The 27,417-nt window shown below is 42.7% G+C and overlaps 2 protein-coding genes across 3 annotated transcripts in view; both read left to right on the plus strand.

The window, feature by feature from the left end:
- The first annotated feature begins 416 nt into the window (after positions 1–416).
- Positions 417–27,417, plus strand: part of LOC115253538 (3-hydroxyacyl-CoA dehydrogenase type-2) — a 38,312-nt gene continuing 11,311 nt past the window's right edge. Inside the window, exon 1 of the mRNA XM_029878051.2 lies at positions 417–1,028. Within this exon, the coding sequence (XP_029733911.1) occupies positions 1,020–1,028 (9 nt within the window). The 5' untranslated portion in view covers positions 417–1,019. The remainder of the gene's footprint in view (positions 1,029–27,417) is intronic.
- Positions 1,025–26,160, plus strand: LOC115256405 (TAR DNA-binding protein 43). 2 transcript variants are annotated; one of them, XM_029854886.2, is made up of 3 exons: positions 1,025–1,627; positions 22,697–24,325; positions 25,303–26,160. In XM_029854886.2, the coding sequence occupies exons 2-3, from the start codon at positions 22,783–22,785 to the stop codon at positions 25,359–25,361; spliced, it is 1,602 nt and encodes a 533-aa protein (XP_029710746.2). In that variant the 5' UTR covers positions 1,025–1,627; positions 22,697–22,782; the 3' UTR covers positions 25,362–26,160. The 2 variants fall into 2 exon arrangements, with proteins under 2 accessions (XP_029710746.2, XP_062700618.1); XM_062844634.1 differs by having other exon boundaries at positions 22,697–25,880.

Raw genomic sequence — 27,417 nt, forward strand, 5'->3', positions numbered from 1 at the left:
TATAAATTAAATTTTGGTTGTTTTTACTATAGATAGTAGAGTAAGCATAGATCCGTGTTGATGAATCCGTTGTATCCAAACGAACTGTCAAAATCTGTATCCAAACGAGCATGACGTCACGATTTGGAGAACATCAATGGAGCGCATGACGTCATATTCAACCGTCGCACTCTTGAAAATTACTACTTACACGCTTGAAACATTTTAGCCAGCGGTGTCCGGTTTACTCTAGTGTTTACTATTTATTTATTTCCGTGATAGTCTGTTTAGAAAAAAACAGTTTTCCGTGCAACTTATCACTCACTCTAGTACTTCGCACCACATTCCTACCCCTTGCATGAAAACAAACCCGTTCCCAGTCTCTGATCAGCTGTCATCACCGAATTCCGCTTTGCACTCCGCTTCGGCTCACACGGTCGCCGAGGCGGCCATCTTCCGCCGCGGAGAAAAAATTCATTCATCTTGCAGCAATCGTTCGATCGAGAGTGAGGTCGCGCGTACGCGAGTTGTTCGAGTTGTTTGTTGCGGAGTCCGTGCGGTTTGAACGATTTTGTGTTGGTCGTGTGGTGCGCGCGGTGCGGTGAATACATTCTGGATGCGTGCGTGATTTGAACGGACGAGGATCAATAATTTTCCGACTTTGATACTTCGATAGAAAAACGAAAGCAAGCGGCTGTGCGTGTGTGTGGTCCGGTTTTTCCTCATTTTTCGGACCCCTCCCGGTGTTGTGAGCATTTTGCGGTGTTACGTAAGAACATTTTCGGTGGCTCAGGGAAAAACTAGGCGAAAATCCGCTAGATCCGGGACGTCATTCGCGAGTTGTTGAGTGCGCGGCGCGATCGAGAAAGAGAGAGTGCAATTTTTCTGTGCAGGAAATCTGGGATTTTTCGATCGGCGAAAAAGTACCGACATCGGCGGAGCAGCAATAGCGAAGAAGAACAGTGCGCTAAGAAGGAGGAAGAAGAAATTTTCACGAGTGGAATTTTTTCATCGTCGCACCGAGCAGGTCCCCCTGAAATATGCTGAAGGTATAGAAAAAAGTGGATGCAAGTCGGTGGTTTTGTTGAGATTTGGGCGAAAAAGTGCGTGCGTGAGTGAGTGAAAAGTGCGAGATTGCTGTTACCTAACAGAGTACTGCTGGCGTGGGGTCGAATTTTCCCAATTTGTGACACGCAACGGCGCTAGCAATCATCATCGCGGTGTGACGAACGAACGAACGACGACGGCGAGAGTGTGTGGTTCCTCCATCTTGATTTTCACTCCGTCTGGTACTACGCCCCTTGCGCCCCCCACACGGTAAAACTCAATCTTCCCCTGCCTGCTGTGAGTAGTTCCCATAACGACGACAGCAACGTCGACGACGACTCTGAAAGTTTGAGATAAAATTCGGGTCACTTCACAATAGCCCCCATTAGCGATCGGAAAATATCGATTTTCATTCGAAGTAGGGCTACCTGCCTCCCGGATTGATGCTCGAGAGTGTGTGAGAGTGCGTATAGTTTTTATACTTAGAGGGGGGCTCAGCCGACGCCACCACCTCCGGAAGGCACGCAGCGGAAAGAGCAGCAGCAGCAGCAGAGGCGACGAAGCGAGCGAGAGAGAAACGATTCGGTGGAACGAGTTTAGAGTGAGTTTTTTCCTTCCTTTTTTACCTACTTTCCGACCCACAATGAATGATTATGAGTTTTCAAACAGTGGCCGCGACGACGACGAAGGAATAACATTTTGACGATCAATGCCGTGTCAGAGACATCATTATTTTACTGGATGACCGCGTGATGGGTGATGATGGATGGGTGGTAGGTCACCCAACAAAGACCTTCGCATAAAATTTGAATTTCATTTTTTTTTCTTTCGGTGATGCACTACTGACAACAGCCTCTGGCCGTGTCGTGTTTTCGTTGTTCTCTTTCCTTGGGGTTGACTGCGGTAGACGAAAGTGCACAAAGTTTATTTTTAGGGCCGGTTTGCTCCTCTTGCTGGTTCTCAGCAAATACATATCTAGCTGCACACAGTTGGTCAGTTGTTAGGCAATTCGTTAAGAACAGTGATGTTTTCTAGGTCAGCGGGATTTTCGGTTTTATCACTATCCGTTTTTATCAACATATTATTCCGTTTTTGTCAACACTTGAAGTTTTATTAAAACTTTTCCCTTAAGTACTAGTTATTTATAGTTTAACATCAATCTTGGATTCTATAACATTCCCCAGAAAACCATTTCCCAGAAATCCATTCCCCAGAAAAGCTTAATATACTCTGCTAAAAAGTATAATTCGATACACAAACAGTACAATGTTGATCATAATGACATGTTATAGGCAAGGATTTTAACATTATAGTGTTATTACGCACAAATATCTATTTCGTATACGGTACATATATGTAACAAATTAAGGTAAAAAATGTATGCATACATACTGTTCATTCGGGAATTCAGTGGTCGTAATTAAAAATCAGTGGACTGTATTTCAAGTTTTTACAACCGTCCTCGTTAACGCTCTTTATTTAACTAAAAAATTTCTCCTCACTTCCTGCCTGATCGGTCCTAACCGGAAAAAAACATTTCAAGAAAAATCAAGCAAGTCTATCTGTCAAAAACCCACGGGGGGTAAGCCTGCGCTCCACTGTAAAAAATTACATCTCATTTTTGAATAAACATTCTCCGCCCGGAGCCGGATGGCTCATCTCCTTCTCATTGGAATGCTCCTCGCAGTCAATCGGCAGCACAGCTATTTTCGTGGTTGCCCGCTTGTACGTTCCGCTGTTGGTTCGCACGGTTACCACGCGAACGATTCCGTCTTTGCCAGGGTGCGTAGCTATAATTCGTCCAAGCTTCCACGTTTGCGGGGGCAACCCATCCTCCTTCAACACCACAAGCAAACCTTCACGCAGGAGAGTAGGGTTTTTGAACCACTTCCCACGCTTCTGCAATCCCGTCACGTACTCAGCTGACCACCGACGCCAAAATGATTGCTTTCTTCGTTGGATTAACTGATACCGGGACAACGATGACTCCTTCAGATCCCCGTAGTAAGGCTCAGCAATCGATGTTAACTCGCGCCCAACCAGGAAATGGGCCGGACTTAACGCTTGGTAATCCGTGGGATCGTCACTTTGCGGGACCATTGGACGTGAATTCAGAATCGCTTCTATTTGATACAGCAAAGTACACATCTCCTCGTACGTCAAATGTGATTCGTTCAGCACCTTATTCAAATGATTCTTCACGGATTTGACTCCGGCCTCCCAGAGCCCTCCTTGATGCGGAGCTCGTGGCGGAATAAACTTCCAGGTAATACCACGAGGCTGGCAGAATTCAGAGATCTTGTTCTCCAAAGTTTGCGAGGCCAATAGGTTCCGCAATTCCGTCAACTGTCGTTCAGCCCCAACGAAGTTCGTGCCGTTGTCTGAACGCATTTCGGCAACATTTCCTCTTCGACTCACGAAACGATGCAACGCTCCGAGAAATCCGTCTGTTGACAAGGAGCCCACGAGCTCCAGATGCATCGCTTTAGTACACATACATACAAAAACGCAAATGTACGCCTTCCGTGGAGCCCTCGATCTGCCCTCCTTCAGTAGAAATGGACCGGCGTAATCGACGCCCGTTCGAGAAAAAGGTTCAGCGGCGGTAACGCGCACGCTCGGTAAGTCTCCCATAAACTGTATTACGTCCTTTGGCTTCGCGCGAAAGCATTTCACGCATCTTCGCAGCACACGATTAAGCGTTCTCCTCGCATTCACCGGCCAGTACTGTTGCCGAACCTTCGCCAACAATCCATTGAATCCGAGGTGCAATTGTTCACGGTGAATCGTATCGATGATCAGATCAGTAAAAAGGTTTTTCTCGGGTAGGATCATGGGATGCCTCTGGTCCCGCGACAAGTCGGAATGTCGAATTCGACCTCCAACTCTGAGCAACCCCTCGCGTTCGTCGTAAATAGGATTCAAATTTCGAAGCTTACCTTTCACCGGTCTGTCTCGTTTGATATTTTCAATCTCCTCTCCGTAGACAACATTTTGAATAATCTTCACCATTGCCAAAGTCGAATCACGATAGTCATGGCTAATCAATCCACCACTTCGACGATCAACTCCCAGTCGCTTGACGCTGCAGTTGTGGATGAATCGTGTCACATAGCCGAATACTCTTTGCATCTTACGATAGTCACTACAGTTCTGGATCACATCATATAGTCGGCAATCTTGTGCCACGAGAGCAACAGTTTCTCCATTACTACGCACATCATTGTCACTGTATGTGTCCTCGAGATTTCGTGTCTCGACTTCTTCCACGATTGTCAATAGTCTCGGACCATCCCACCACAATTCACTTTTCATTAGTTCCATTGGTTGAACACCCCTGGACACTAGGTCCGCTGGATTGTCTTTCGTGCCAACGTGTAGCCACTCCATATCTTGGGTCAGTTCCAAAATCTTCGCAACTCGATTACGCACAAATATCGGCAAATTTGAGTTCAACTTCTTCAACCAACACAAGACGATCTCAGAGTCCGACCTCAGAACTACCCGTCGAACGTTCAGTTCTAAAGCTTCGCGCACTGTTTTCATTTGTTCCGCTAGCAAAACCGCCGCACACAATTCCAGCCTCGGAATCGTCATCTCTGACGGCGAGGTTTCTTCTTTCTCCACTCGATTCAACTCCTTCAACGGTGCAACTCTCGATTTGCCGCAGATCAATTTCACACCAACATCTCCAGCAGCATTCACGCTCCGCAAGTATATACAGCAACCGTAGGCCCGTTGAGACGCATCTGAGAAGCCATGCAACTCAAATGCAACTGGATCATCAACTGCAACGCATCTCGGAATCTTCATGTTGTTGATTTCACACAGCTCTCTTCTCAGTTTGCTCCAGACCTCGAGTTCTTCGCTGGGAATCGCATCGTCCCAGTCAAGCTTCTTCCTCCATAACTGCTGCATCACTAATTTGGCAAGCACCACGATCGGGCTCAAAATACCCAAAGGATCGAATAATTTCGCAATCTCACCTAACACCTCACGTTTCGTTGGTACTCCTGAAGTAACCGCCATTTCCGGAACACGAAACAGAAATTCGTCTCTTTCCGGATCCCACAAGAGCCCGAGCGTCTTTATCACTCCATTCACATCAATATCTTCGAAACAGAGCTGTTTCTCTCGCTCCTCGGCTGGTATCCCTTCCAACAGCAACGGGTCATTCGCACACCATTTGTGTAACTTGAATCCTCCTCTTTCCAGCAAACCTTGAAGATCCTCACGTAGCCTTCTCGCCTTCTGCCTGGTGTTCGCTCCCACCAGCGCGTCGTCAACATAAAAGCATTTCAGCACGACCTCGCTTGCTTCCGGAAAACTGTCTCGTTCGTCTTGAGCAAGTTGGATCAACGATCTCGTCGCCAGGAAACCAGAAGGTCCTATGCCGTACGTCACCCTTTGCAATTCCAGATCCATCAATGGCTGAAATCGCTCATCTCGCCAAACACACCTCTGGTATTTGGTGTGCCCCGCGTTCACCTTCACTTGCTCGTACATGCGTTGCACATCCGTGGAGAAAACGTATTTGTACAAACGCCACCGCAACAGAATGTCGAATAATGGACTCTGCACTGCTGGTACCTCCATCAACACATCATTTAGGGACAAGTTGGTCGTCGTTTTCGCAGACGCGTCGAATACAACGCGTAATTTGGTCGTTGAGCTGCCAGGCTTCAACACGCAGTGGTGAGGCAAATAGTAGGTCCCAGCGGTGTCCTTCTCGGAGTCGTTCAAAACCTTTGCGTGTCCCTGCTGAATGTACTCCCGTATGAAATCTCCATACCTTTGTTTGACGTCGGGATACTTCTCCAGTCGATTTTCGAGTGCCTTAAATCGCTTCTCCGCTTGTGCTCGAGAATCTCCGAGCTTGCCGGCACCCTCACGAAACGGTAGTTGAACGACATATCTTCCATCGTCACCTCGTTCATGCGTAGTCACATAATGCCGTTCGCATTCATCTATTTCCGATGGTTCAAGCACTTGTTCGTCTATCATCCAGAATCGCTTCATCAACTCGTTCAACTGATAATCACTGTTGCTGGTGGGAATCACATGATAACTCTGAACGCTTGCAACGTTACGGACATCGCTTACGGGACCGGCAACCAACCAGCCAAGAAGACTCTCCTGCAGCCATGGTAATTCAGCCGACATTCGGATCTTGCCCGCCTGCATCAGTTCAAAGAATACTTCCGCTCCTATCAGCATATCGATTCGACCAGGATCGAAGAATCTCGGATCAGCCAATAGCAAGTCGTTAGGTATCGGCCAACCTTTGGCTTCGAGTTTCAGCGAGGGTAGCGCCCCAGTTACCCGTGGCACTACCAGATAATCCAAAGTAAACTCGTGATCATTCACTCTTGATTTCACTGTAGCGTTGATCTTGAATCTCACAGTTGTTTTGGAACCATTCACACCGAGAATTGGGATGTTTACATAGTCCTTGGGCAGGCTCAACACGTCACTCATTCTCTCCGAAACAAAATTTGCCATTGCGCCGGAGTCCAGTAGCGCGCGGCATTTATGGAACGCGCCACCGGCATCGACCACGTCCACAATAGCGGTTGCCAGCAAGACCTGCTTCGGTGTAGTGGTAGCGGGAACTTCACATTTCGCCACAACACGAGGTTCGCCAACGGTTCCAGGGACGTCAGGAACAGGAACTGCTTCAGCTTTGCTCGCCGCTTCATCCTTGTTTTCGGCCTTGTCCTTCGGGTGCATCAAAGCATGGTGTTTATTCTTGCACTCACACCATTTGCTACTATCTGCCTTGCAATTCGCCGTACGGTGTCCTCGCTTCAGGCACAAAAAGCACAGGCCAAGTTGCTTTGCCTTGGCATACCGGCTGTTCGCAGTCATCTTCTTGAAGTTCTCGCAAGCTTCAATCGAATGTTCGTTGTTACAGATGGGACAGCAGTTCGCTTGATTGTTAGTAGCCGTATGCACCTTGCTAACTGTAGATGGAGTACCAGATCGTTGATTTGTCACGTTTCTGGGCTTGTTCGTATTCGCAGACAACTCGCATCGCTCCAACATGTAGCAGCGTTCTCGCAGAAAATCCATGGTCTCTTCATATTCGGGTAGTTGTCCATGCTCCACAGTGGCTTCCCAAGCCCTGCGCGTCTCCGAATCCAGACGGGAAATTACCAGATTCACGAGTATTGCCTCAGATAATTTGTCCTGCATCTTTAGGTTGTGGAATTCCAGAGACTCCAGTCGTTTTTCCACGCCATCTAGTAGAGCCTTCAGTTCCGCATGGCTTTCCCGAGCCATCGGTTTCAACGCCAGTAGCTGTGTAACGTGGCCTTGGACCACCATGCGGAGGTTCTCGAACTTCTTGGTTAAAATCCTCCAGGCCCCCTCGTAATTGTTATCATTCAGGGTTTGTTGGTCTATGGCTCCCTGGGCCTTGCCCACTAGTGCCTTATCGAGATAATGCAGTTTAGTCGCAGGCGAATCAGCAGTGCATCTATCCACGATATCCCTGAATCTGTCTCGGAATTTGTGCCAGTTGTCATAGCGGCCGTCGAACGTTGGCAACGGCGTCTGTTGCAACAAGAGGGACGGCACAATCTGCGCAGGTCCAAGTTCTCCACCGTGCTGGTGAATAGGTTGGACTTCGACCAGCTTCATTTGCCTTTCGACATCCTGCCTTTGGGCTTCTTCGTGCGCCTGGATCATCTCCGCAAGCGAAATTCGCACGAACTCGTACATCTCCTCGAAATCGATGTACTGCTTTTCAAACTCAACTCGCCGTGTAGGGTCAGCGAGATAAATCCGATTTTGCAGCGAGTTGTATTCGTTGTAAGCAGCAATCGTCGTTTCAACATATAGTTTAAGGCAATGATAAGAGAACTTACCGTGATCCTGATTCGCAGCTTCGATCGAACGCCGGATGCGTTCCACCTTACCTCTTGTAGCGATTAGGCACTGTTCCAGTGCGGCAACCGACTCCGCCATCTCGATTTGCTTTTGCCGTGCTTGTTGTTGTTCCTTTTGAATCCGCACACTAGTGGTTTGCGTCGGCGTAGCACCAACAACATCAGCTTCCACACGTTCCACACCCTTCACTACTCTATCCTGGGGAGAGCGAAGCGTTGTAGTAAGCGGCGCCGTAGAGGGCGACGAAAACAAAATCCTCTTTTTCGGGTTTCCCGATCGCAACAGCATGCCACTATCACTTTCTCTTCGTCTTCTTGTTCTTTTAAGCCTCAATTCCCATCACTAACCGAAAACCGATTCACTTGACCTTAGTGAAGGTCATCTTTTATTCTTTCGGCACTTCTGGCAACATCTATTGCCGTATGCAGGTGATTACGAAATTCAAAATGGCTTCCGTCCTGCACTTTAAAATACTCTTTCTTCCGCGTTGCACACCAAGAAATGCTTTAGGCTCTTCCGCCGACACTTTTTCAATGGGCACCCGATTTTATTTCTTCACGGAGCACCTCAAAATGCCGAGGCTTTTCTTTCCACAAACACTTTTCACTGAGTGCAGCCAAAACGGAATTGCAAAATGGCTTCCGCCTTTCTTTCTTCACGCAGCACCACAAAAATGCTTTGGCTCTTCCACAAACACTTTTTTTTCACGGGTGATACGTGTTATTTCGACCAACACAATAACCGTCGGTTTTTCACACGGAACCTATCGGCAGGCCTCCACGTGTCACTGTTAAAGTACTTCTGCTGGGCACTTGCCGGATCACCACCGAAGCCGAAACCGCACACCGAAAAAATATCCGCCCCAATGGCCGATAGTTCACTTTTCGGCGTCTCTGCAGCCAAACTCCGTTTCACTTCCCGACGCGTGAACAGCTACACTTTTTCCGAAAAAATCCACTTATTCCGCGCGACATCCACTATCCGGACCGATTGGACCAAATGTTCATTCGGGAATTCAGTGGTCGTAATTAAAAATCAGTGGACTGTATTTCAAGTTTTTACAACCGTCCTCGTTAACGCTCTTTATTTAACTAAAAAATTTCTCCTCACTTCCTGCCTGATCGGTCCTAACTAGAAATCCTCTACATAGAGATAAGCGGAAGTTACATATGTCGATTCGGCAACGCTGTTCATTTTGTTTACATCAGCTGCCAACACTTGCTGCAAAGCTAGATGTTCAAACTTTGTGCGTGACTTCGTAGTGGTTCAAGTTGTTTTGTTTACATTTTCTAATTATGGTAGATTTTTTTTTTTCAAAATTTTGAAAAAAATAGCGGAGCAATCGATGAAATCTGAAATTTATTGCAAAGTGTTAAGCTAAACATATCGGCAGAAATGAAGCAAGAAGCAGCAATGAAAGTTTTTTCGAGAAGTGCAGCAACAAAAGTTTCGTCATAAGCTTGAGCTTTTGAAAGCAGAATTAATTAAATTCTATCTTTTTACTAAACTTACATATACCGTCAATTTCTCGATATTAAAAATAAATAATTTTAATTTATTTAGTTCGGATTGCAATACCGTTCAATCGACGCCTTCTTACGAACGATCAGCCTGTTCATTTGGCTCACACTTTGACAGTTCTTTCTGCACGATTGGCTTACAATGGCCGCCTCCGCAGATCTCTATAATGTAGGATTACTAGTCCTAACCGGAAAAAAACATTTCAAGAAAAATCAAGCAAGTCTATCTGTCAAAAACCCACGGGGGGTAAGCCTGCGCTCCACTGTAAAAAATTACATCTCATTTTTGAATAAACACATACATATCCATATAAATAATATATTTTATTCTACAGTGGTCCAAACGTTTAATTACCATTGTATACAGTTGCATGTTGATCTTTAAACCTATCTTGAAAGTTCACAAACTGTCATCATTCCAGTTGCTATAAAATGTTTTGTTCTTGACAGATTTACAAAAATTGTGCAGCACTTGTTTCACGATGAATAACGTTTTAAAAGTGATGTGCAAATTTTACAGAGAAAACGCATTTTCTTTTGATGTTCTGATGCTAATTGACCAGTTAATGGCCGGTTTATATACCGCATAGTTCACCACTGGACTGCGCACTGAGTCTTCATAGGTGCGAAAACGTAAATAAAACTGCGCGATTGCATCAAAATCAAATCCAATTGATGTCTTCGGCGCACTAATGCTTCGATGTATGATGAATAAGTGCTCTGAAGCCACCGAGTTGATTGGATGCAATCGCGCACTTTTATTTTCGTTTTCGCACTCTTGAAAACTAGTGCGATAGTCCAGTGGTGAACTAAATGCGCTATATTAAAAAGATTTTTCTGTCGAAAACTTTGAGTTACTCGGAAAGACTCGACTGACTACGTTTTTCTACGCAAATGGTTGGAGGGATCCATCCCAATGGATGTTCTTAATTATTCGCTTCAAAGGCCCATATAGCCGAGGCGGTAAACGCACGGGTATTCAGCATGACCATGCTGAGAGTGACGGGTTCGATTCCCGGTCGGTCCAGGATCTTTTCGTAAAGCAAATTTCCTTGACTTCCTTGGGCATAGAGTATCTTCGTGCCTGCCACACGATATACGCATGCAAAATGGTCATTGGCAGAGGAAGCTCTCAGTTAATAACTGTGGAAGTGCTCATAGAACACTAAGCTGAGTAGCAGGCTTTGTCCCAGTGAGGACGTTACGCCAAGAAGAGGAGAAAGGAGAGGAGGAGTTGTTCGGCTTCTTTTTTTTTCAGGGAACGCTTTTTTTGGCATAGAAATAGTTGTTCTAAGAGCACCGCCACGGGAGTCCTCATCGTTATCCCTATTATACCACTTCTTGCCGGGTGTTATTTTAGGATAGCACCCCACCTTCCCGCCAGTGGTTTCTATTTTGGGTTTAGGGACTTGAAAAACATATTGATTTTCCACCGTGTGTTGCTAAAAATGGTCCTTACTTTTTATCGGACGTAGTACAAACTGAAGCAAATTAAATATGTCCTTATGGCTTTTGATGAATCCTGCATAAAATCACAAAGGCATAAACGGTTACAGACAAACAAACGCAACACTTCTTACATTTCGTCACAGACATGCAGACGTCTCCGGTCTCCTTCTAGTCATTTATTATCGTTTTATTTATTAAAGAATATTTAAATCAAATATTCTGTAGTTTGCAAATTGTTCGCAGACGGCGCTCTCATAATGTTTGCTCCTGTTTGACGTTCGCTCACTACCGGCACCTACTGAGCGTTTTGTGAAACAGCGTGTTTGGCATTGATGATTATGTTTAAATGACGATGATTTTAATAGCAATTTCTTTCAAGTGATACGTTTGTTATTCAAAATCATAGTCGCGGAAGTATATTCACCCAATCTAAAAGGACTGAGTTTGGCCAATAGAGTGGCCAATCATAAACTAGGTGACAATAGTGAGCGAATGTAAAACTTGAACAAAAAAGCTGCGAGCGCCTCAGATGGGCAGTTGGCCAACTATTGAATCGACACTGATTTTTCATTTGTGCCTAACTGACATTTTTGAGTTCTCTTCATCGATCCTCTCTTTGTGTTATCACAGAATGTGTGTTGAGTTTCCAAAGATTTTTTGTTTGAAATGCGAAGAAGACGACTACATGTTGCTATAGAAAAAAGAATAATGATTTTGTTTGTTTTGATCAACTTATTTCGAAAGAGAGAGAGTCGACAAAGAGAAATCCATTAAGTCAGCTAGGCCCTTATGAAAAATCATTGTCTTAAATTTTTAAATAAACCGTTGAATCGGTGTACGTGGGAATTATTAGAGTTGCGTCTGTTTGTTTATGATAGGGTTCTGTAAAACATCTAGTCACGTGACAAAGTGCATCAATATTCACCTCATGCTTTATTGATCCACTGCTGTTCATTTTTCATACCACTGCTCAGCTCACTTCACCGCAAAGTATAAATAAAGTGACGTCACACAAACCATCGGAATAGCAACTCAGTGCAAGATTTGAGTGGGTCCCCAAATGTAGAAACCCATCGCTAATCCCATGTCGCGTCCTTATTTTTCATTCCCGTTTAGATACCACCGGTGTGAACATGGGTCCCTATTCAAGGCCCGGAAATAGGGATAGGGACCCAGATAGGGACGCCCGTGGCGATGCTCTAAGTCGTAAGAAAAAAAGGATTAGTACTTCATATATTTCTAGAAGCAAACAGGTGACTACGTCCTAAGCCTATAATTGTTCAAGTTAGGGTATTTAGGATTTTCATGCATCAGAAATGCATGGAACAGAAGTCTAGAAATTCGATCTTGGGATTTTCCCAAGAACACCTAAGGGAATCCCATCAATCCTGTATGTTTTCCACAAGTTACCCTTGGAGAATTGACTGAAAGAACTGCTGCAGGATTCCTAGAAACAACTCCTAGAAGATTTGAATAAGGAATGCAAGGAGGGCTCCCAGAACGAACTTCTGCAGGATTTATATAGAGAAATCCTGGAGAATTTTCAAAAGCAACTCCTCGAGAAGTCCCAGAAGCAGCTCCTGGAGAATTCCTAGAATAAACTATTATAGGATTACCAGATAGAACTCTTAGAAGAAACGCAGTAAGAAATTTTGGAAGAATTCTAAAGGCAAATAAAGATAGAATCTAGAAAAATCGTTCCAGAAGTTCCAGACGAAACTTCCGATGCAGAATTTGGGATGAGTTCCATAAAGTAACTCTTTGAAGAATCCTAGAAAGAGCTCCTTATGAAATCATAGAATTGTTTTAAAGCAATTCCAGACAGAAATTCGGAGGGAACCCCAGAAGCAACTCCTAGAGTAATATCTGAAGAGACTCGGAAAACAATCTTGAATAAAGTCTCGTATGAAATTGTTACCTCCTTCTATATACGAAAAATTGATGCAGGATCTCAAATTGATGCCATATACACTGACCTCAAATCAGCGTTTGACCGTGTAGATCACAATATATTACTGAGTAAGCTGCACAAGCTGGGAGTTTCCTCTAATCTCATCGAGTGGTTCAAGTCATACCTGACTAACCGTAAACTGAGCGTTAGAATTGGTAATGAGTCGTCGGAACTTTTCTCCAATACGTCTGGCGTTCCCCAAGGAAGCAACTTAGGTCCATTGCTGTTTTCAATCTTTATCAACGAACTGTCAAGACTACTACCACCTGGTTATCGTTTATTCTATGCGGATGACGTGAAACTATTCATCGTAGTCAATAGCATAAAAGACTGCCTTCTTCTTCAAGAATGGTTGGACATATTCGTAGAATGGTGTTCCAAAAATAAGCTGACACTTAGTTTTGCAAAATGCAGCGTCATCACATTTCACCGAAAGTTAAGGCCTATTGTTTATAACTACACCATCTCTAATCAGCAACTGGAGCGTGTTGATCATATTCGTGACTTAGGTGTCATCCTCGATCCAGCTTTTTCTTATCGACTACACTATGAGAACATAATTTCCAAGGCCAACAGACAGCTGGATTTCCTCTTCAAACTAACCAGCGAATTTCATGACCCTCTGTGTCTTCGGGCATTGTATTGTGCACTAGTTCGCTCTATACTGGAGTCGTGCTCTGTCGTATGGTGTCCATACCAAGCGAACTGGATTTCGAGAATGGAAGCTGTTCAAAAAAAAGTTTGTCAGGGTGGCTCTACGGACTCTTCCCTGGCGTGACCCACAGAACCTGCCGTCGTACGAAGATCGTTGCAGACTACTAGGACTACAGACGCTAAGTGAAAGAAGATTCATTAATCAAGCAGTCTTCATTGGTAAAATTCTACGCGGAGACATAGACTCAGCTGAATTATTGGAACGCCTTAACCTTTACGCTCCGGAGAGAATCATTCGTCAACGTAGTTTTCTACAGCTTGAGCCACGCCATACAGAATACGGCCTTCACGAACCAATCCGCTTCGCATCTGCTAGTTTCAACGAAGTTTTTCAATTATTCGATTTCAACTGCTCCAGTACTACTTTCCAACGGCGTTTGCAAGTTAGAAACTCATTTCCGATGGGAAACAGGTGAGATTTTGTCCAATGATTTTTATGTTTGTTGACGGTGTTACATAATGTTTTTTTTTTCTCGATTGTTGTTGCGGTCACCCCTGAGCTTCCTGCATATGGATGTATCCCGAGAACACCTGCAGTACACTAGATTTAAGTTTTATATGTTGACCTACTGTAATGTTATTTGAAAAGAAATGAGGTTTTTACGCCTATTTGAGAGAGACATGTTGCTGGTCTACTCAAACAGGCTTTTCCTCATCTTAAAGCTTCATTAAGCATAAGCAGATGAAGCTAGTTAAAGAAAAATAAAGAAATAAAGAAATAAAAGAATCGGTAGACGTTCCTGTAGGAATTTCGAAAGGAAAATATTGGCAAATATTAAAAGCAACTCATAGGTGAATTTTAAGAGGATGTCCTGCTTAGAACACAGCATGATTTTCCTAATATATTCCGATTCCTGGTGGATTTCTTGACAAAATTACCGAATCCAAATCCAGAAAGAATTTAAAAAAGTGACGTGTGGGCTTATCTGATTCCTTAGGAACTTCTTGAGAAATTCTATTGCTACGATTGACTCTTTGTATGAATAATTTAAGTAAGCCTAGAGTTAGAGAACAAGTTACACGCAGGTGTAAAATGAAGCATTCATAAATCTTAACAGCTACTGGGAATGAAGTGTAATATGTTATAAGCATTGATAATATCGTATATTTATTTTACACAATTAGGATGATAGTGTGTGACCATACACAGAACATCAAGTTTAAGTTGATGAATGTAAAAATTGATCGAGATGTAAATGAAAATGCTTTAAAACAAACTTCTTAAGAAATCCCAGGGGTCAGAAAACCTTTTTCAGAAAAAAAAATCACGAATTTCGAGAGATATCCAAGCGGAATGATATGGGAAGGAATTATAAGAAGTTCCGCGTGATTGCATAGAAAAGTTCCTTAATATTTTATAAAAGTATCCCAGAAGGAACTTCTACAGGAATCTGTGAAGGCTTTTACTTGGAAGAATCTAGGAATCTAGGAGATACTTGTAAAGTAATGCCTCCCGAATGGAAGGAAACACAGGGTACTGGTATTTCATTATGAATTCCTTCCGGAGATTCTTCCGGATTACTACCGTCAAACGGGGTTACTTGCAACAGCGGTGTAACTTGCAACACGATGACATACACTAAATGTAAAGCATTTTCTAATACTAATGAAAACTAGTATGCCCTACTATTTCGGTTATAGCGATTATGTGTATCAAAGATCGATTTAGTATAAAAATTAGCTTTGTTTCTTTGTTTATGGTTTAGCTACACTGTTAAAACGGATTGCTCATTTTATGCTATAAAAACAAGTATGAAAATCGTGCTTGACCTCTCCCTTATGGTAAGTGCGATAAGTCTGATGACCTTGCTTGCAGTTAGGGTACCTAATAGTAAGCTTAGCTAAACGATAAAAGTTTGATAAACTTATCGACTAAGTAATGCAAAAAATCATTATTATATTCGACAACCACTATGGGGTAACTTGAAACAGTTGAATTTGACGAAACCTTCTATTATTTATCTTCATTTCACGATATATTTGACAGAAATAATCGAAATGGATCATTTATTGATTACGTAACGCGTTCATTTTCAAATGACAATTCATTTTTTTACATTTTTTTTTGCACGTGACCTTCAAACATTGTTAGGAAATACCACATTTTGAAGTTGCATTCATGTTTCATCATGTTAAAAGTTCAATTTTTGTTTATGAACGCTGTAAAGCAATCACCAACATCAATTCTGAATGAATGGTGTAAATTATTTCAGTTTAATACCCAAATTAGCGAATTTGACATTTACAAAGTAAAAAAGGTGTGTTTCAATCATGTTAATTTAGCTGAAATTGCCAAACACCACTTCAAACTGAAAACTACTTGAAGATGACTCACTCTACCTTTTCAAGAAATGACAATAATCATTGTTGACATTTTGTAATGAGTGCTAAGTCACGAGAATCATATATATATTTTGTGTTTGAGGGACGTGAGACCTGTTGCTAAACGATATACTATCGCTTGCAGTAACTATCAATCCTTTCATGAAAAAATATATGTCAATTGGTTATTGTACTTCTTTTCATGGTATGTTTCATGCATAACATCAAAAATTTACAATACGACTAAATACTAGTATGTTAGTGCTGTTCAATGATAGCTAACTTAGTTTCATGTCCTATGTTGCAAGTTACCCCACTGATGGGGAAACTTGCAACAAGCATGTATTTCGCACCTCCTGATTAGGTGGCAACGTATTTTGTTAAACCAAGTGCTGCAAAGTATTCTACTCGGGGCGATTAGCGTACACGATGCTTCACAGGATGTTTCAAATGTTTAGATTTTCAATGATATTGCTTCAAAGTCGGAAAGTGTTGCAAGTTACCCCATTTGACGGTACCAGCATTTTTCCAAAATTCGAACATTTTTCTTTCCGGGATACTTTCTGGAGAATCTTCTAGGATTCTGGAATTACGATCGATTTCTTCTGGAATGTTTACATACGGAAATAATATACAGATCATACAGAATTTCACTGGAGGTTTTCCCAGTATGGCTCCTGGAGTTCCCGTGAGTTTCTACCAGAATTTATCCCGAGATCTCCACAAGAGTTTCCCTCAGGATGTACCGCTGATGTGGTCGCGGAATTTCTGTTAGTGTTTCTCCCGGGATTCCTCTTGAAGATGTTATTTCTGGGATTTCTACTAAAGCTCCTCCAATGGTTTTAAAAAGTTTTTCACTAATTGTTTGTACGATTTCGGGATTTCTTCCAAAGTCTCTCCTGCAATTTCAGTGGCGATTCCCTAACCTCAAATCTACCTGTTCAACAAGTATAAAATCTTGAATTTTTGGAGCAAATTAGCTTGTAACTAGTAGAAATGACGAGAAAAGTTTGTTATCACCCATTTCCATTTTGATTATAATCATAAATTCCTTGCAAATGCAAATTTTAGAGTTGTTGAACAGGTAAAAAGTGAGGTTACCAGACGCCACTGTGCAATTTCTTTAATAAAGTTCCTTTAGATTTCTTCCAGAGTTTTTCCTTGGATTTCTACAGAAGTTTCAGCTGGTATATTTCCCAAAGGTTCTCACGGGATTTCTTTTGAGATTTCTGTCGGAGCTTCTGAGAGACAGATCCTTCCGGTGTTGATCCTGGGATGTTTTTCAGAATTTATCCTAAGATTTTTTAGAGAGTCTTCTAGGATTTCTGCAGGATCTGCTGCAGTATATTGGGTCTTGTATTCTCTACACTCCCTAGGATAAATTCCGAACTGACTCCGTCTGACGCCATCACACACGGTGAGTATCAGTTAACTTCAGATACTCACCGTGTGTGATGGCGCCAGACGGAGTTAGTTCGGAATTTATCCTAGGGAGTGTAGTTTGAACCGTATAAACTTCCGCTATCAATAGTATATGTTTATCATACGGTTTCCTCTAGAGGAATCCTCTAGAAATTCCATCTTGGGGTTCCATCGGGCATTCCGACAGTGGATTTCTCCCGGAAATGCATTTGCAGATTCCTTCAGAAACTCCTTTGGAGGATTTCTCCAGGAATTCTATCTACGGACTTCTCCAGTATTTGAGAGTTCGACCAACAATTCCATTGGGAAACTCTTCAGGATATTTTTCTGGGAATTCCTGCACGAGATCCATCTACTGATAACTCCAGGAACCCCTAATGACGATTTCCAAGATTCTTTTTAAAAGAATTCCTTCAGAATTTCCTCTTGAAGATTCTTCTAGAAAGTGTGAAGAATTAGCTTAAGTTAAAATTCACAAATAAAAAGGAATTAAAAAAAAACATTCTTCTAGAAACTTCTTGTAGGGTTCCTCCTGTAATTTCATCTGGAGATAACTTCAGGAATTTCATCTATAGTTTAATCCATCTGGAGATGCCGTCAGGAACTTCTGCGGCGGTTTTTTTTAAAGAAAATACATCAGGAGATTCCGTCAAAAACTTTCAGAAGGAATTTATGGAGGTTATTCTCCTATAAGAAAAGATTCCCAGAAGGAATTCTTGGCAGATTTCCAGAAGGAGTTTTTGGAGGAATTCCAGTAAAAATCTGTGAGAAATACCTGAGACTATTTTGAAGAGAATCCAACTGAAGCCCATGGATGAATTCCTGTAGAAATTCCCAACAACAGGCAGCGGAGCGGACCTGGTTGGATGGCTAGAACATGTGACTATCACGCCGAGGGCCTGGGATCGAATCCCACTCCCGACAAACTCACAAAAAAATGTGATTTCTTCCTTTGGAGGGGAAGCATGGCGTGGGTCTCGAGATGAACTAGCCTAGGGCTAAAAATATCGTTAATACAGATAGAAAAGGACAGGCGAATTTCCTTGATAACTTTCAGAGGGATTTCCTGGAAGAATACCAGGGATGAATACTCCGTGTGAATTCATAGAAAAAAAAAACTCCTGAGAGATTCTCGAATTTCCTTGGCACCTATTAACTCCTGCAGGATTTTCAGAAGGAATTCCTGGAAGCTTTCCAGAAGGAACTCCAGGAACGATCCCAGGAACTTCTAAAGGTTTTCCTAATTTCTGGTGAATTTTTAGAAGGAAATCTTGAAGTATTCTAAACAATCCGGAAGAAATTCCAAAGAAGATTCTTTGGAAATCCAGCAAAAGCCCATGTATTATTCCCAGATGGAATCCCGGAAGAAATGCCTATACGAATCTCGAAAAGAATTTCAGGAGAAATTCCTGGACAAATTCCAGAAGGATTTCCCGGAAGAATACCAGTAAAAACTCTTTCTAGAATCTCAGAAGGAACTACTGATGGAATCCCAAAACAAAAAAAAAGACTTTCGGAAAAAAAGAATCGCAGGAAGATTTTCTGAAGGAGTTACAGGTACTCTTCGATATAACGTACAAAAAAGTTTTCTTTTTGTACGTTATATCGAAGTGCACGTTATATCGAAGCAGAGAAAATTTTAATGTTTGTTTTGCTAGTATTGATGTATTCGACGTGAAATTAATCCCAAATGATGATTTCGGTGAAATTCACAAAACCAATAATGAAAAACTTGAGTTTTGACGAAAAAGTAATTTCGTTTTTTGTGCTTCGATATAACGTACATTTTGCTTCGATATAACGTACACTAAATTTTTCCCCAAATTGCGCTAATTCTGGGTATCAAGGCTAATGCTGCAACAAAACATTGATTTGAGTGATTTCGTAGTTTATCTAAGGATTATTCGTGGGAAAAATAAAAATTTTCAATGTTGTACGTTATATCTAAGCAAAATGTACGTTATATCGAATTCGCTATATCGAGGGTACGCTATATCGAGGGTACGTTATATCGAAGATTACTTGTATTAGAGATTTCATAAAATAATTTCATAAAATTTCCTGAAGGTATCTTAGAAAAAACTTTTACAAAAATCAAAAAAGCTATCTCAACTTGAGCAGATGACGCGGTGGAACTGCTCATGGTCGCTTTGAACTGAGTGGCAAAAGGATCGCACTTCTCAGCAATCGAGTTTGCTTGTAGCTCTTCAAGATACATTGAAGTAGGAAGTCTGTCGTCGTTCCGCTTAGTTAGATATGATGATGTTCCAGAACTACTTTGGATTTGGATGTAGATTGCGCTGATTACGGTAGATATACCGAGTGTACAGCAGGAACTTGTTGTTAACTGTATACTCTCTGCTAGTGGTGTTGAACAGCTGTTTCAGATACTGCGACCGACGATTGTAATACCGGTGCAATACGCCCGAACGACGACGCTTCAGTGACCGTAATCGTTTATTTGACCAGATTGGCTTTGGAGGAGCTCTGGCCAGGGGAACATGGGAGGCAACTATATCGCTGTCAACATTGATGAAATAATCCACCGCATCATTGACGCTGTCGATCGTGAAGAAAAGTCTCCAAGAGAGAAATGCAGCATGCAGAACGGAGTTATCGGCTTTACGGAGTCATAACTAGCAGCATCGAAGTTAGAAACAAAAGCAAGTGGCACTATACAGAGAACACCAACTTTAAACGGTGGATGGTTTTTGTCAACAGCCGTTAGCGGTTCAATAGCAGTTCTGGTTGTACGCTTCCACTGGAACTTAACCTTCCACCTTTAAATTTAGTGTTCCTGTAACTCCACGGTTCTTGATTGAAGGGCTCTCTTTGGCTGCCATTCCATGGCCATCTTTTGGCGTCCCCTAAGATTTTTTCTTGGATTTTCACAGAAGTTCTCTTAGAAACCCCTTCAGAAGTTGCTGCTGAAAATCCATCAAAAGTTCCTCGGGGGATCTCCAGGTATTCTTTTGAGATTTCCCTAAAAAGTTCCACCAGGAATTGGTGCATGAGCTTTTTTTTCTAAGATTCCTTCAATGATTTCCATGACTTCGTTCACGGATTACTCCAATGGACCTCGTTCACGGATTACTTTAGGATTTTTTTTTCTGGAATAACTTTAGGAAATCTCATGGGATTCTTCTATGTAATATCTTGAAATATTTCCTAAACTTTTTCTAGGGTTTTTCTTCAAAAGTATTTATGGGATTACTTTAGGTAACTTCGTACGATTCCGCTTAGTTATCTCTGGAATTACTAGTGAAGTTTTTGTTAGAACACCTAAAAACAGCTTCTGACCCCTGGGATTATGATCTTGATATTTCTTACTTCTGTTCTTTATTGGAGTTTCTTCTGAAAACCATCCAAGAGTTCCTCCGGGGTTATCTTCAGAAGCTCCCTCGGGAATTCTCTTCCAACATTCTTCTCTGATATTCCTCCAGAAATATTCTGAGATCCTACCGGAGGTTCTTTCTGGCGTTTCCCCGAGAAGTTCTTCCTGCGATTCCATCAGGAGTTCCTTCCGCAGAGACTCCCTCATAGCATTATTCTCTGATTGTGCACCGAAGACTTGGAGTCATCGAGTTATACAAACAAATTAAATTGTAAAATGGAATTGTTATGCCAATGTTATATGAATCGTGCGTACGTGCCTCATTTTATCATTTAAAAATCGAAAATTACAAATAGGGGAAATCCCTGGCCAAGTTCGCAGGGGTTGACGGTATTAAAGTGAAGGAGTTTCATTTTGATTATTGTAATGTAGTGTTCTTTAGTGAAACATATCACCTTTTTAACACTTTAATGCGCCTCCAACGGTTCATCACGAACCGGCTGCTGCAGATGGAGTATGGCTGATCATATGCATCAGACATGCTCGATAAACATGGAGGATCCGCCAGGGCTCATTAGAGTCTATTCCCAAGCAATAGTTCCAAGTCGGTTGGATTTGAGAAGGTTTTGATGATCGTTACAAATCCTAATAAAAGCATTATAGGATTTGTGACAGGTTTTGGAACCTTTTACAGCCAGCTGACTTCAAAATGTTGTTTGGGCTCTATTTCCCACGTTTCTTGGTTGATTTTGATTAGTAATTCATTAATGTCATAGTTGCTTTTTCGAATTTTTACAATGTTGGTCATATTTTCTTTAAATAAAGCAATTGAAATCGACCGAAGAATTAATAGTGGGAAGGAGATTTGCAGCACTTAATTGTGCTGATAGATTCGAAGCTAACGTGCGAACACTTAAACGCATTGTTGACGTCAATGCGTTCGACGTGACAGTTTGGACGAAAAACTGATTGCTTTTTATTAACTGAACAACGTTACTTTTGTATGACTAGGTTGACATTTCTAGGCCGCGCATGAGAATATGACATGGTTTATCTTGGTAGGACCGATAGGACAATTGAACGAATTTGAACATTTTTCATAGTATTTGTAGGAGGACGAATACATAATAGTTGACAAGCAATCTTTATTATTTTAAAATTTTATTGCAATCAACTGACCAACTTGACGTATTTTTGTTTATCTCTTAGATGGCATTTTGACACCAACAGAAAAATATCAGAAGTTCAGTTGCATGTTTCTGTGGGTTTTGGACCGATGACAATTTAAGGACACAAGAGATGAACACAGAGAAGTAGAAAACGATTAGCGAAATCAAGAAAACAATTTGACACAGGATCGACTATATTTTAACATACAGGGTTTGATTGATTCGATGAAAAAAAAACAAACATACGACAACTGACTTAACGAGAAGAAAAACATATTGAACCATACCACAAAATCGAACAAGACGACAAACACAAACCGTGTGACCATAACACTACATAGGCAAATCCTGACTGACTGACCAATTGAAAACTTTCCAACCTTCTACCGTAACTTTCTGAGTCAGTAGGCAACAGTGTCTTAATGGATATCATTTTCCGCGTACGGCTGGCAAACTGCTTCTGAAAGATTACGTACTCTTTTCTATCTTCGGGTCTAGTGTAGAGGTTTCAACTCTATTCAGAGTGCAGCTAGAAACCTAGCAAAAAAAAAAAAAAAAAGAAAATTACAAATAGGGGAAATCACCTATTTTCGGCCGTTTTGTTTTCTTCGTCTTTGGGTTTTTTTTTTGAAACCTATTCAACTCAGAGTTGGTCTCAAATCCTTCCCAACTAAGCTGAATTATATGGCCAAGTTTCAGGCAATTTGGCTGACAAAAAAACCCCATGACGAAAAGAACAAACCTGCCGATAATACCCATTGTTACCCTAACTGCACTCACCCATTCCTTTCGTTGTTGCAAAAATGTTATTCCTTTCGTCGTTTGCGGCCGGAACTATCAAATTCTTCTAACCTAATACCATATTTTCTTCCTTGATTCACTCGAACCATCCCCATAGGCAACCGCTACACGCTGTTCGCGTCAACAGATTTCCCCCACAGCCCGTACGGAGCAGGTAACCGGGTAGGCGGCGGAACAACATCGATGGACTCGGAGCACGGAAACGATCCGATGGCAATGCCAGGAGCAGTACTGGTCGTCGAGGAAGAAGGTGAGGAAGCAGTCGAACTGCCACTGGAAGATGACGGAACTCTATCGCTATCGACGCTGCAGGCCCAGTTCTATGGAGCTTGTGGCCTGAAGTACCGCAATCCGGAGAACAAAGCGATCCGTGGCGTACGGCTGAACGATAACAAGCTGCATCCGTTCTCGCCGGAACAGGGCTGGGGCAACCACATGTACATCTGTGTGTTCCCCAAGGAGAACAAGCGGAAGAGCGATGATAAGCTGGAGAACTCCACTCCCAAAACGAAGCGCATTGAGAACAGGAATCGCACGACTACGGATTTGATCGTGCTGGGACTGCCCTGGAAAACGACGGAGGAAGGACTGCGCGAGTACTTTGATGCATTTGGGGATTTGTTGGTGGTTCAGATCAAGAAGGACCCCAAGACCGGACAGTCCAAGGGATACGGATTTATCCGGTTTGCCAAGTTTGAATCGCAGATGAAGGCATTGTCCAAGCGGCACCTGATCGATGGGCGTTGGTGTGACGTGAAGGTCCCGAGCAGCAAGGACCAGATGCAGCACCAGATGCCGAGCAAGATCTTCCTGGGTCGCGTGACGGAGGAAATGACAGCGGATGACATCCGGGAGTACTTCAGCAAGTACGGAGAAGTTACGGATGTGTTCATCCCGAAACCGTTCCGAGCGTTCGCATTTGTAACGTTCATCGATCCGCACGTGGCTCAAAGTCTGTGCGGCGAGGATCACCTGATCAAGGGTGCCTCGGTTTACGTATCGACGGCCTCCCCGCGGCCGGAGCATAACCGGAACCAACAGAAGAACCAGATGGGAGGAAACTTTTCCAACTACGATGAACGTGGCCGCGGCGGCGGTGGCTCTTCTGGATCCGATTACGGAGGTCAGCAGTCCCATTCGAACATGAATTCGAACTATCACCACGGGGGAGGAGGCGGCGGCGGCGGAGGTGGTTACAACAGTATGCCGCAGAATCAGCCAATCTGGAACTACAATGAGTACTCGCAACAGAATCGCCAAAATAACAGCAACATTGACAGCATGCCCAACCTTCAGGCCTTGGGTTTAAACTCGACAGGCCCTGGCCCGAACGGCGGAGGCCAGGGAAACGCAGCTGGGATTCATGGGGGCCACCACGGTTCAGCGGGGATGGGTGGGAATCATCTGAGTGGGGGTGGAGCGACGAGTGGGGCCACGGGGGGTGGTGGTAACAGCGGTGCGCCGGGAGTCATCGGAAACCACGGTCCCGCTGGAGGCAACATGAACCTCAACCAGATGCCGATCAATCCGGCCATCATTGCTGCGGCCCTGAGCCAGTGGAGCCTCATCGGAAACCAGATGCATAACAATCCGCAGGGATCGGGTGGCCCTGGAGGACCAGGGGCACCGGGACAAAGCGGAAGCGCTGCCGGACCGGGTAATCCAGCTGGGCCGGGCTCTGGCGGCCCCGGCTCCGGACAGGAATATCTGCCGTGGAACGGAACAGGTAATGGGAACGCCGCTGCCGGTGGCCCCGCCGGAAGAGGAGAACAGAATCGACAATAGACACCGACCGGTTTTCCTCTCCGGCTTTGTAGTAGTTGAACTGATGAAACGCTTACACATTTATTATCCTCTCCCTAAAAAAAAAAACGGAAAAGAAGGCAGAACTCACAGTCCCCCTTAACACATACACACATCCACATTCACACACACACACTTGCACTTTTACCCCGTTGTTGTTTGGAACTCATTCTGTGTCACTCACACTACACATCCTCAAGCATTGTGGACACATTAGAGAGACACTCACACGCACACATCTGCTGCTGAGAGAGAGAGTCGTGAAAGAGCGAAAGAATGAGGGGACTTCCTAGCAACGGGAAAAAAAGACGTTTTAAACTTAAAATCGTGATTTGAAAAACGGAAAACGAAAGAAGGGAGAGATTTAGAAAACTATTTAAACTAAACACTTGTAACTCGGCGGAATGTTGCGTTTGTAGTTTGTTTGTTTCCTAGCGATCACACGATGATGGAAGCTTTGAAAATTAGTAGAAGTGCAGTGTAGCTTTTAAGTGGATGAATGTTTAGTCACAAACTGAAAACGATGATGAATGACGATGTTAGGAGAATCTATATTCCTCAGAATCGCTCCGCTTTCCTTTTAACCTGATTTTGGTTGTATAAGTTTTAATTGACACACATACACATAGAAAACAAGAGAGAGTGTAAGCAAGACAGAGAGAGTTTGTTCATATTTTCCGAGATGATAAATTATTGAGATTGTCCTTATTTAAACGACTGTATGAGTTCTATTCCGGGTCGGGGCCATTCCACTAGCGCTCCCTAGAGCCGTGTGATCGGCAAAGAAGAACATGATTTCCTTTGGCGATCGACGGTAACGAGCGCTTGTGGAATGGCCATTCGACCCGTGTTCGCTTTAATGTGTTTCCTTGTTTCATTAGATTACCGCCTTATTTGTAGGTTTTAAAGGTCGTCCACAGCAACGGCGGCAGATGAGGGAACGGCCGTACATGAAATAGTTTCCAAGTGCGTGAAATGTCGGCACAGAAGAACCATTCGGGGTTTGAACTACGGTGGTAGTGGTTGTGTTGTAGTTCATGCGGAAACACGTTAGCGCGCCGCAGATTAGTGGTAAAAGTGATTGCGATCGATTATTGTTTGAACGAAGTGAGTGAATAAAGGTCGATAAAACAGTTTCTCTACTGCTGCCACAAGAAGACCGTCGTCGTCGTTAGTCACTAAATATAAATACACATTTATAACACGTTTCGATTTGATTGGTGTGAGCGTTTGTTTTTTGGTTTCTGTTTGATGAATCATTTTATTTACAAAGTAGATAGGTTCTCTATTGTTTCAAGTAGAGAGGAAAACCAAGCGGAGGAATTTTCACTTAGAGGAGCTAGAGTATCACTACCTACAAACACATACTACTTTTCGCAGTAGAACTTAAGCAAGGATATCGAATTAAATTCACAATGAACACTACTATATGCTATTAATTAAAACGAGATAAATGAGAGAAAAAACTATAAACTGTATCCGGAAGCGTGTTTACTTGAAATGAAAGCTGCAAAAGCGCAAAAACTGCATCCGATTGAAATTGGTATGATGGTGAATGATTAAAATACTATTATTATTACTACTATAAAAATATATATTATATTCTGCTAGAGTTACGCCGGAGATGGCAACAGCAAAAGAGAGAGGTTAAGTACGCGAGAAGATTGCAAAGACGTTCGCGCGCGCGCAGGAAAGTCCGATATTTATGAATGAGTTTCGCTAACAAACCACGATGAAAAATAGCAATTTGTAATAGGATTGTGAGTGTGTGTTTTTGACTTTTACCCTTCCTTCCTACCTCCTCCGGATCCTCGGCCTTTCGCGGCACCTGTGGTAGAAGCGGTGAGCGTACGAGCGCGCGCGTGCGTACAGGAGAGACGTTGCCGTCGTCCTCCAGTAATAACTATTGTAAACGAGAGCGCAGTGTGAGCTAGAGAGCGCGAGAGCGAGAGAAAGAAGTGAATACTAGGGTGGGGCGGGGCAAGATGGGTCGCCTAAGGATGGATCACCATAACTTTGTAAATACAAATCGTATTGGTTTGTGTTCGTCCGCTACTCTTTAATACACTAGTTAGCTATGCTAAAAGTCGATAAAAAGTTCATTAAATACAAAATATGATGTTAAACAAACAGTTTTAAAAAGTGATCGCTTTTGGGCCGTGAAAAAAGGGCGGGGCAAGATGGGTCACCTTTTAAGTAATTCACATTTTCTCAACGAAAAACGTCAAAATATAAGATTTGTTCCGCATTCATATATGCTCCATATCCATACTGAGTAAACAAAAGCTACTGGTAAACATTTTATAAATTTATTTGGAATATAAAAAACTTTACGATATGAGTGGTCCTAAGGCGACTTGAAAATCGATGTTTTCAATAAAAAAATATCATAATTTTATGTTATTATTTTGAGCGTTCATTCCGCTTGATTGAAGTCATTTATGAGATAGTCTTGTAACAAAAAATAAATAACTTTTGAATGTTACAAAAATACGTTCAAAATTGAAGGTGACCCATCTTGCCCCGCGGCCGTTTATATGGAGATTATATGGAATGTATCGCATAAGAAAAATGGCTAAAAACCATTTTATTTTTTATTTCCAATGAGAGTGAATAATTTTTCAATCAATGCCCCAAGCTTTTGTATATTCACGCTGGTCATCTAACAAAATTATTAACATAATCAAAACATGAGTGATGCGCCCGAAAATGGCCCTGACCCATCTTGCCCCGCGACCCATCTTGCCCCGCCCCACCCTATATACGTGAATTAATCTATATGATCAAAACAAATGAATGGAGCGTAAATATGATGAAATTTAGACGGAGATAGAAGAAAAATTATAAAATGCATTGATCTGTATCGATTGGCGTGTGCTGTGTTTGATTATTCCTGTGGGAATATGGGTTTGAGACAAGAAGAAAAGAAAATGCCAGTTTGAGTCGTTTAAGTAGTTAAGATTGAGGGTTGACTGGAGTGGAATGGAGGGATGAGAAGACTGCGATTGTTTGGAA

This window comes from Aedes albopictus, chromosome 1, assembly GCF_035046485.1.
Source record: "Aedes albopictus strain Foshan chromosome 1, AalbF5, whole genome shotgun sequence".
Lineage (NCBI taxonomy): Eukaryota > Metazoa > Arthropoda > Insecta > Diptera > Culicidae > Aedes > Aedes albopictus.

Excerpts from the sequence above, each read along its gene's own strand:
- LOC115256405 (XM_029854886.2), top strand. The coding sequence starts at position 22,783 with ATGGACTCGGAGCACGGAAACGATCCGATGGCAATGCCAGGAGCAGTA. Across the intron at positions 24,326-25,302 it reads TCTGCCGTGGAACGGAACAG|GTTTTAAAGGTCGTCCACAG; the intron begins GTAATGGGAACG and ends CCTTATTTGTAG.